General features: G+C 43.4%; 1 protein-coding gene across 4 annotated transcripts in view; it reads left to right on the forward strand.

The window, feature by feature from the left end:
• RAB11FIP3 (RAB11 family interacting protein 3) overlaps positions 1-11,399 on the forward strand; it is a 533,384-nt gene that overhangs the window by 348,103 nt on the left and 173,882 nt on the right. For all 4 annotated transcript variants that reach the window (XM_078663049.1, XM_078663051.1, XM_078663050.1 and 1 more), the window contains exon 4: positions 8,299-8,474. In XM_078663049.1, coding sequence (XP_078519175.1) covers positions 8,299-8,474 — 176 coding nt within the window. The remainder of the gene's footprint in view (positions 1-8,298; positions 8,475-11,399) is intronic.

Consider the following 11,399-nt stretch of genomic DNA (forward strand, 5'->3'; position numbering starts at 1 on the left):
TGTTCACACTTTTACCAAACATTTTGGGATTCATGTCTAGGACAGATGCTCAAATAGTACAGGCTTCCCTGATAAATGTGTTTGCTTATTTTGGTCATTTGATCGTTTCTTCTGTCTTTTCCACCGCTCTTTGTTGGGTATGGGCTTGCTACTCTGTTCATTGCTTATGGCCATCAATGGAGATTACCTAAGAGCAAAGGAATGGTTTCTTACCTGTAATCCCAGGTTTCTCTCTGGGAAATCTCCATTGAAGTCATACGAAACCCTCCCGCCTCCCCGTTGGAGATGACCGAGATGGTTATTGGACCTATCAAACCCTGCCACATCTCGGCAAAAAGAACTGAAGCAACAGCCACCTGCTGGGCATGATGTGATACTGATGGTCTCTGGGCCCTTTAAGGCGGAGGCGCTGTTTTCACATTTACATAAGGGCGGCCTATAGGACTACACTGTCCTTTTTTCCTTCATCTTTTTCCTTTTAAAAAGGGTTTGGGAAAGAGAGTAAAGTAATCAAATAGCTTTTTACCAAGTTAGCCTTAGATTTATATGTACATATGTATTCATTACTCTTTTTTTAATGCAATCTGAATAAATTGGCCATTATAGCCTTTCTTATAGGCTGCACAATATTCATGTCTTAACTGTTTTTACAGACCTTCCTGAAGGAAGGTGAACATCTACACTTAACAAGATATATTATGAAAAGTGCTCCAGCATCCCCCGCACATGGGTGGGACTATTCAGTGCTTATGATTTCAATGGTAATTCCCCTGTAAGGGAACTGAGTTACAAGTAAGAAACCATTACTTCCTTTGAACTTTCTATTTGTACTGTATTCTGAAGTGGAGTGAGGTCGGACAGAGCCACCCTGTGAGATTAGAACTCTGGGCCAAATGCATGAATGATTTGCCTCCATATTTCCCGTATCCGAGCTTGAGTTGTGCGATTGGCCTTCCGTTGACTGACCTTCAATTACAGGGAAGGTGCAAGGGGATGCAACTCCTTATGCCTTGGACATTGTGCACAGGACTGGGCTTCTTCTGGAGGGCTTTGAAAGATTATCAGGGTAGGGTTGATATAGTCTGCCTTTCCCTTTTTCAAGCAAAATCAGGCAGATATATTTTGGATTCACTAGAATTTTAGGCTTTGACGCGAGTTGTTAATAATTCTTCTATATATAGAGGATATCACATTTTTAGGAAGGGGTTTGGAAAGAAACCTGCTTTTAAGCGCGGACCCGAACATCTTTTGGAGGAGGATCACTAAAAAATGTCTGAACTGCAAGCATCAGAATACCTCAGAGACCACCATGTTGTATTCATTCTTAATCACCCCAAGAATAGCAACCAAATTTAATCACAGACGTCTCCCCAACCAATGTGGCTATTTGTCACTTTCCAAGGCTTCGCTACCGATTGAGTCTGGTGCAATAGCTTCCATGACCCCCTTTCTCCTATAAAGGGCTAAAGGGTAGCCCCAGGATTCTAGTTCATACTTGTCGACTCTAAAGGAGGGCTCCTCCTGCAAGATGAAGACCCACTCATTCGTCACTTAGTGACGGAGTAATCCATCCGCCAAACTTTAAATCGGGCCCAAAGAAACGAAGCATTATGTGTTCTGATGACTGTAGCGTAAAGTTGTCTTTCAAATGACCTGCTTATAGAAGCCATTCTTCTGGATCTCACTCACTCTGGCGTTTAGTTTATTTCTGCTTTCAAGTGGCCTGAAAACTGTTTGGACTTTACTGGTTTCAAAAAGCAATAAATGTGTACAAGTGGTCTGTCTCATTCTGGCTGTCTGTGTTATTTCTATTATTAACTAAGTTTGGATAGATCAGAGACCCAATTCAGAAATATTTTGCTGTTGTGTAGATGTGACTTAGTGTTGTATGACGGATTTAGTGCTGTATTCCAGGAGGGATCCAGCAATTCTTCAGTACGATAGTAGTACTTAAATAGCAAGCACCATTTTTTGGGTGAATCTGGCCTTAAGTGTTTCCTGAATAGTTTAGTTGGCCCCTTCATTGGATACGGAAAGCTGGAACTTGGTTCCCAACCAAGTTAATAGTAGTAACATCTACTGTGGGTTTGAGCTACAATGAAATCTGCCAAGTGGCACCAGGTTTCAGGTGGCGGGACACAAACCCAAAGCTAATGTTTTTTTTATAGCCGAGAGTCCCCGGCCTTTCATTTGTGGTTGGAATTCATGTTACTTATTTACCAGCCAAGTGAAGTTTCTGTTCACCCCAGCACTTCCATAGCCCATAGACGGAGAGCAAAACAAGTGGCATAATGAATGTGTTTGTCACACCTCACTGCACTCCGCAAAACAAGGTTCGCGCCCTGGAACCGTTCACGCCCTGGAACCGATCCCACCCTGGAACCGATCCCACCTGTACACTGGAGGAGTCCAGTTGTTTGATTAGCTCGTTCTAGAGAACAAAAGGTTCCTCTTTTTCAAAAGGAATATTGTTTTCATTGTGGTACTTTGTATATCACTGCTGAACGTGCTCACCATGCTTAATCCTTCCACGCCGTCCCGTCAAAAACCCACAAACTGAGAGTCCATCGTTTTGCTGTTTCTAATGTGAAAAATACTTTACCAAAATCACTAACTGCTTACCACACTTACATTTATAACTCGCAGCAGGGAGTGCAGAGCATGTAGAACATTGAAAGTTTCATTGCAAGATCTCCTTGCAGGCTGAAGGATGCAGTACACTTGGAAGCAGTGCAGGGTTCACACAGACATACAACAGCTAGAGTAAAGTACTGCCCAACAAGGAGCAGGTGAGGTATTCATACAACAGGCAAACAGAGGTACCGGCAGGGCTAGTCTATTTCACTTACAAATACAATGTTAAAGGGTACAGGCAGGAATAGGAATGGGGGATGGAAGAGTGGACAGCGGCACAAAACATAAACACAAGCCGCGTGGACACGTATAGAAAAAGAGGTAATGCAAACTCAGAACTGCCATTTTTAATTAATTTTTCTGCCCATTATAAAACTGCATTTTACATATCGGGAGATGGCCCACGCCCCTCCTCTCAATCCCCTCGAATGTCTCTGTTTCTAGGACGAGGAAGTGAATGAAGCACTGGGCAATCCTGCGAGGCTGGGCTCTGGCAACAGGCAATTCAGTGTAGATAGCCCTGTTCAGATGTGGTCTTTGGAAGACCGGTCATGAGGCCTGGCAAAGTTGATGACGGTTAAGCCTTTGCCAATGCACAGATGACCCATCCCTCTCTGCGAGACAGAATGAGACCACACATGAGTCTCTGTGGCACGAATCATGCTAGGTGCAGAGGGAGCAGGAGAAGCCTACTGAAAGCCCTAGCTCCTGGTCAAAGACGCACCACTGCTAAATTGTATTTCATTGCACTTGCATTGATGTAGCGCTTATTACCCATGGCGATGCGTCTGAACTCTTTTTCGGCGAGTAGCAGGCTACTCCGGAACCCATAAAGGATTAGTGGTTGATTAGTATAGTGTAATATGAAAGTAATTTGAGTGGTGGATATGCTAGTCAGTTATTTGGATTGAGATGGATGCTTAAGCTTGTAGGATGCATCAGTTTGGACAATTAGAATCACTGCTCTGTGTTAGCAACAATAGGCACACTACACTCACATACAAGACTGCAAAGGTAGTACTTTTTAGCAGGTGACACAAACTAGGGGCGGAAGGTTATATGGCTCCGGACTTATTCCAGGGCTAACACGCCTCTAAACACCACTGCAAGACTGTGCACCGTCCAACGGCTGTATCACTAGATGCTAACGCATTGAAAACATTCCCAAAATAGAGTGCAGGGTCTGACGTACATTATTTGAAACCATAATAAGATCTGCATTGATTCTAGTGCTCAGCCACACTGCATGCTGACCTATACTCAAAATGTTTATCTTCTGTGTTTTGTCTGGACAACTCCTAAACAGTCTCTTGTTGAGGTTTCAAAAAAATGAACGAGTCGATCTTTTACTACAAATAGATCTTCAGACTGAGATCAGCGGTGGAGAACTGGACCACAGTTGCATCATTCAGGAAATAGGTTTATTGAATGCATAACTCTGTGATCACAGTCTTCCAGAAGTGTCCTGCAGCCTTAGATTAGCAGCTGACATCAGGACCTCCAGAACACCTTTCAGTAAAAGGTTTATGCTGCTACTACTGATAGGATCACTCTATTAGATTTTAACAACATAATTTACCAGGGCAGGACGCTCTGGTCACAATCTTCAACTACAATCTGACACACAACCTGAGATTCTTGGCAGAATGCAGAACCACCCTCGCATCTTACCACGGACATTTATGGAGACAATATTTCAGAGTCTCAATGGTGATCTTCCACTACAGGAATCTGTGCTGGACAATAGGATGGCCATCCGCCTCAAACCTTTCAACACCAAGGTTGACAGTGGTACAACTGTTGGGTCACAAGCTCCTCAAGCATGCAACCGGTTGAACTCGGCAATGAGACAGCAACAGGAATACTGCAGGTTATGAAGTGAATTGAATAATATCCTATGCCTCAAATCTATGACTGCTTATTTAACCAGAGCATGACTTACGCATGCATAAAAGTACTTAACTAGACTTGTGCAGTTGGTAACGGTGCCACCTTGGATGAAATGGCAGAAGGAACTAAAGGCCCCTCTTTTCTTCAAGTTCCTAGGTCGAAAATATTGGATTTAGAATATGGTTAATGATGTCTGTGAAAACACCTTACTGGTTGAATCTTTACTAAAGCGCGCCACCACCCTTGCCTAACCCATTTACATAATCTTTTCTTTGGTATGCTGAAGCGCATTGTGTCCTGCACATGGATCCCAAGAGATCACCAACACAAAAATGAATCTTATCAGTATGGTTTTGGAGACTTCATTTCGGTCCTTTGGCATCGCTACACTGGACAGCCCTCCTCTACTCTTGTTTTCCTGCTCTTCTAACCTGCTTCAGGTTTTTTAATTTATAATTGTATCTTACAAAGAAAATCATGCTTACTTGTTTTGCTACTGGTCATTTTTTAACTTTAATAAAGCTGAAATGCAGCGTAGATTACCCTGATTGACTGTTAATTTATTGTTTGTGAACCAATGACTGGGAGCTGCCTCTGAGCGCTTTGAGTGTTGGGCATGAACATTGCAACCACAAGAACAATTCTTGAGTATAATCGAACTACCCTGCTCCAGTGGGAATGCATTGCTACAAGCTGCTTCTGTAGATGCGATGGAAAGCCTTGCGAAAGACCACAGCAGTCTTGTACTCGCCTTGGAAATGCAGCACTGTTGGTCTGGTCTTTGGCATATGATCTTTGTATGGGCCATTTGTCCCAATTTTGGGATGCAAGCTGTAGATTCTTCTATTTAAGTAGGTGTTAGATTATTTTGAATATTTAACAACAAGGGGTGGTGATGGACAGAGTTTCTGAATTAAGCAGAATACTCTCACCCAGTCAAGAGATCAGGGCTAGATCCAACACCGTTTTTTAGCTCACTGCACCATCCCAGTTCAGAACCTGGCTATATGCAAATTAGTCTGTTCCTGTCCCAGTGCATGATGGGAACAGGGCAAACCAAACTGCCAAGCCAATTCTTACACTGGGAAGGAAACAAGCTTCCGGGGACCGGTTTCTGGCATTTCAGCCGTCGTCGGCCCGGCTTGCTTGAATCCTGATGGTGCAATGAGCAAGGGACTCACATCTGAGTATACCCTTCCACGCTTAGGGTGGACAAAATATTTAACAACAAGGGGTGGTGATGGACAGAGTTTCTGAATTAAGCAGAATACTCTCACCCAGTCAAGAGAACAGGGCTAGATCCAACACCGTTTTTTAGCTCACTGCACCATCCCAGTTCAGAACCTGGCTATATGCAAATTAGTCTGTTCCTGTCCCAGTGCATGATGTGAACAGGGCAAACCAAACTACCAAGCCAATTCTTACACTGGGAAGGAAACAAGCTTCCGGGGACCGGTTTCTGGCATTTCAGCCGTCGTCGGCCCGGCTCAGACATGAGTCCCTTGCTCACTGCTCCATCAGGATTCAAGCAAGCCGGGCCGACGACGGCTGAAATGCCAGAAACCGGTCCCCGGAAGCTTGTCTCCTTTCTGGTGAAGAATTGGCTTGGTAGTTTGGTCTGCCCTGTTCCCATGATGCACTGGGCCAGGGACAGACTAATTTGCATATAGCCAGGTTCTGAGCTGGGATGGGGCAGTGAGCTAAATAACGGTGATGGATCAAGCCCTGATCTTTGGACTGGGTAAGAGTGGTCTGCTTAATTCAGACACTCTGTTCATCACCACCCCCTTTTCTGAATCGTTTTTGGCCACTATAGGTGTGGCAGGGTATACTCAGACATGAGTCCCTTGCTCACTGCTCCATCAGGATTCAAGCAAGCCGGGCCGACGACGGCTGAAATGCCAGAAACCGGTCCCCGGAAGCTTGTCTCCTTTCTGGTGAAGAATTGGCTTGGTAGTTTGGTCTGCCCTGTTCCCATGATGCACTGGGCCAGGGACAGACTAATTTGCATATAGCCAGGTTCTGAGCTGGGATGGGGCAGTGAGCTAAATAACGGTGATGGATCAAGCCCTGATCTTTGGACTGGGTAAGAGTGGTCTGCTTAATTCAGACACTTTGTTCATCACCGCCCCCTTTTCTGAATCGTTTTTGGCCACTATAGGTGTGGCAGGGTATACTCAGACATGAGTCCCTTGCTCACTGCTCCATCAGGATTCAAGCAAGCCGGGCCGACGACGGCTGAAATGCCAGAAACCGGTCCCCGGAAGCTTGTCTCCTTTCTGGTGAAGAATTGGCTTGGTAGTTTGGTCTGCCCTGTTCCCATGATGCACTGGGCCAGGGACAGACTAATTTGCATATAGCCAGGTTCTGAGCTGGGATGGGGCAGTGAGCTAAATAACGGTGATGGATCAAGCCCTGATCTTTGGACTGGGTAAGAGTGGTCTGCTTAATTCAGACACTCTGTTCATCACCACCCCCTTTTCTGAAACATTATTTTGAAGGCATTTTAACCTAATAGCATACAAAGGTAGGTCCAATCTTCATATAATTATTTTCCTTGCCAGGTAATGGATACTGACACCATGCTAATATTATGTCTTTAACTGTGGGATGGATATCGATTTGTTTAATTATCTACCAGTTGTGAATTAAATAGGTCATCAATAACAGTAACACTCTCAGGAAGTTCAGTGCTCACTGTTGAGATTTGGTATGGCAGTTCGAAATTCCAACAGCATCAGCTCAGCCCTTGGTCATGCTGAGGTTTTATAAAGGTATTACCAATTTTCATTGGGGATTATTAATCGTGTATACAATGTTCTATAGAAAATGTTTCCTTAAATCTCGATTTCAATTACAAAATATTATAGGAACCCTACCTCTAATTCATTTGTACTACACCTCTGCCGCACACCCTCAATTTTCATTGTTCTAGGTATTTCTCTATTGCTGTTGTTCATCCTTGTACCTTATCCATTTACCATAAATGGAATATGTGCATTGGTTTATTTCATAAAAGTAGAATAGGGATGCTGAGAAGTTAATTTTGTTCACGTGACACTTCATTCAGGGACTAGTAAGTTTGCATCAAAGGTGCTGCAAAGAATTGGGTGAACAGCAAAACACACAAGATGATGGATGGAATGTTGCACAATGGCAAAACATTCACCCCCAGTCACAGATCTGGGTTTAATCTATTGTTATTTTGCTCACTGTTTGTACCGCTTTGTTCGCCATAAGTTGGCAGGGTATGCTCAGACGTGAGTCCCTTGCTCACTTTGCCACTGGATTCAAGCAAGCCTGGCTGAAGACGGCTGGAATGCCAGAAACCGGTCCTAGGAAGCTTGTTTCCGGTCCAGGGAAGGCATGGCTTGGCAGTTTGGGCTGGACTGTTCCCATGAGGCACAGGGTCAGACTGATTTGCATATGGCCATGTCTGAACTGGGGTGGCAGAGTGGGCTAAAGAACGGTGATGGATTAAACCCAGATCTGGTGACTGGGTGTGAGTGTTTGATTGGTTCAGATGCTCCGTCCATCACCACCCCCTTTTGTAACGCAAAGAATTGGGTGGCAATAGGCTTAATTGGACAGCCAGAGTGTAATCTATATAAAAAGGCAATCTGTGTTGAATTGTAACTTGCAACCTGTGCTCACCAACACAATCTTAATAAAAAAGTGTGCAAAAAATATACCTTCACTGTTGCCTAGAATTAACCTTTAACTTAGTGGTAAGAAGCTAAGGGTTCAAGTTTAACATTGTCTGTCTCCCAACAGGCCAATGAGGTGACCGACAGTGCCTATGTGGGCTCTGAAAGCACGTACAGTGAGTGTGAGACCTTTACCGATGAGGACACAGGCGCGCTGGCGCACCATGAAATGGGCGATGAGGTGGAGCCAGACAATGCAATTGAGGTCCATCTGAACGGGTCACTGCTGCTTTCCACGGGACGGTAAGACTTCATTTCTATTGTCTTATTTTACTGCCAAATCATACCTGAACTGAGATGACAAGCTTTACAAAAGCATAAACAAAAGTAGCACATCAGCCTCACAGTCCAATTTTTCAAAAAAGTTAACACATTTAGTTAACAGTACAGGACTAAAAACAGTGCAAACCTCAAACTGAGTAAGCAGAAAACCTCTTTTGTGGCCTCCTGACCAGGCATTGGTTGGTAGTAATTCTATCCTTATACCTGAAATGTCAGCGAGAAACAAGTATATTCTACATAAAATGCTTTGTTTTACATCTGTACGATACTTGTGACAATGTGCATTTTCAACAAGGTTTCTGGCAGTATTTTGGTAGGCCGCTAAAAGCATTTTAATAGAGGGTGACTTTTGAAGAAGGCATGTTAGATCTCACATTAGATTGTGGGGCTAGGTCTAATCAGTAAAGACAGGTTTTGGAATTATCTGATGGGGAACGGCTATCACCCTTCCGAAGAAAGCGAACAATGACATTAACATAATCTCTTTTCATGATGCAGGAAGGCTGTTAAAAAACATTTTCAAACACACAAGATGATTAAACACTGAGATTTCCCTATGTATATGATTTTATGTTATAGAGCTTTCAAATGTATTATGTCTTTGCCCACTCATTCACAATTAACAGTATTTTCTACTGTCCTGGTATTTTTGTAGTTTTAGTCATTGGTTCAAAAATGAAACTAAAGAATCTGTAGCAGCCAGAAGGTTCAAACATTCTTTATACACTGTATGTACACAATTTTACAGAGCACTTCACAAAAAGTATGGCCTGTTGTCTCAGTTGACTTTGGTTCTGGTAGAGACACAAAGCGAAATTGCCCTAGGTATCTACTTGTATTCAACCTAGTACATAAACAAATGGCTTACTGGGTCAGGGAAGATCTCCTTATTTAGAGGCATTGGGTTGGATCCCTAATGGGACGAAATAATATTAATAATATGTGCAGATGATATTCTTCTGTGTATTACTGACCGAGAACACTTGATAGGCAAGTAAATGGAGGCCTTTTGGGTGCTGGTAAAGATTATTAGTGCCCCCTCCCCCCCATAGCATTTTGTCCACATAAGCTATCCACGCCAAAGTTGCATCCTTTTTACCCAGCATTCTGAGGATTCGAAAGATACCCAAGGTTTGTAGATTCCCTTGGTGGGGACTGAGAAATTTTCCATAATATTGCAACATTTTGTTTTTATTGTGTGAAAAAAGTGCTGCAAAAGAAAGCATCTGTTTTTTTTCCTGCAAATGGCATCAACGAAGGTCTGCGGTGCTGAAATCACAATTTTCCCAGCTTTCATGAATAGGCAGACTTGATTAAGAACACTAAATGTTTTACCACAATTTTGGCATTTTACTGAGAGATTCCCTATTTTATGTGTTTTAACCGCCTTCCAGTTTGTGGTGGAAATGGGTGCGAAACCCATGGTGGATTCCAGAAAGTTATGCAATTCTGAAAACTAGACACAATTCAGCAAGGGGTCATTTGTGTACATCCTACAAGGTTTACCTATAAGAAGTAACAGTTGAAATAAAAAAATATTGATATTCAGTTGAAAAAAATTCAGCCTTTTGTGTCTACATTTTCATTTGTAACTTCTTACTATGGCAGATTTTCAAAAGCAATATACGGTTATGTCCACTGTACCCTTCTGTTTGCGGGCATGTATAGGGCTTGTAGGTTCACAAGAACCCGCAGTACCCAGGGTCAACAACCGAGCTGCTCCTTACAATGGTTTTTCATTGTGTACCGACTATACAGCAATTCATGTGGTAAATTATATAGAATGGGAAAAGGGGTATGAAGGAAAACTCTGTATTTATGAAATGTTTAGCAGATACTGAGTGCTGTGCCGACGGCTACATCATTAAAAAAAGTGTAGAATAAAACATCTAAACTGTCATTGTTGACGGATGCTTCGTCAATCGAGGGTCTGTTCATTGTCAGGAGACTCCTTGAGGGTTTGCTCGTCGCCATTACACTCATCGATGACACTTAAGCGGACAAGCCTGTCATCCACGGCGGTCCCGTCAATTGATCCAATTTCGAAAGCAAAGGTACAATTGCTATCATTAACGGCGCCAAGGTCAACGACACCCAAGACGTCAGCGAAAGGTTCGTCAGCATATGCTCTGTCGGCAGGTGCTACGTCGGTGGGTGATCCGTCGGCGGATACTCCGTCTGGCGGTGTTCCGTCTGCGTGAGCTCCATCTGCGTGAGCTTCATCTGTGGGTGCACCTTCGGCGGTACATTTGACTCACGCTACATTGAGTTCTGATCCATCTATGCACACATTGTCAGCATCGTCGGAGCTACAAAAGGTCAAAGAGACCACTCTCATTCCATCAATGTCTTAGTCTAAGCGCAGATCTTTGCAAGAAATAATATTAACTGCAAATACTTCTCAAAGTATAGTATCTCTAGTCCTACAGAAGAACTGTTCGATGCGGAAGAGGAATGTATGGATGTTGAGAGCATGTTTGAGGTGTTATACAGCCCTTCCGATCTTCATATCAAGCGCCTGGATGATGACGATGATCAATATTACTATTGTCAACAGTATTATCCTGCCCAACAGTATAGGCAGAAGGAACCTGCTATTCAAATGCCGGCTTCTCTAGTTTCAAACTTGCAGCATACGATAGAAGACTACTGCAGCAGATCCCACCCTTAAAACCAGCTGCTTCAGTTCCTCAAACTCCTGTTCTTCGACCATCTCCACTAGTACGGTCTCCTAGACAGACCTTACTGGTATCATCACCACCACCACCTTTGTGTCCAGCAACTCCTTAACCAATTCTAGATAGACAAACTACTGATGATGAAAGAGAAGAACTTGATGTCTCCCTTCCCAATGAATGGGGCGACTATCAGATCTAGACGCCTTCT

The sequence above is a fragment of the Lissotriton helveticus genome, chromosome 10 (genome assembly GCF_964261635.1).
Source record: "Lissotriton helveticus chromosome 10, aLisHel1.1, whole genome shotgun sequence".
NCBI classification, from domain to species: Eukaryota; Metazoa; Chordata; class Amphibia; order Caudata; family Salamandridae; genus Lissotriton; species Lissotriton helveticus.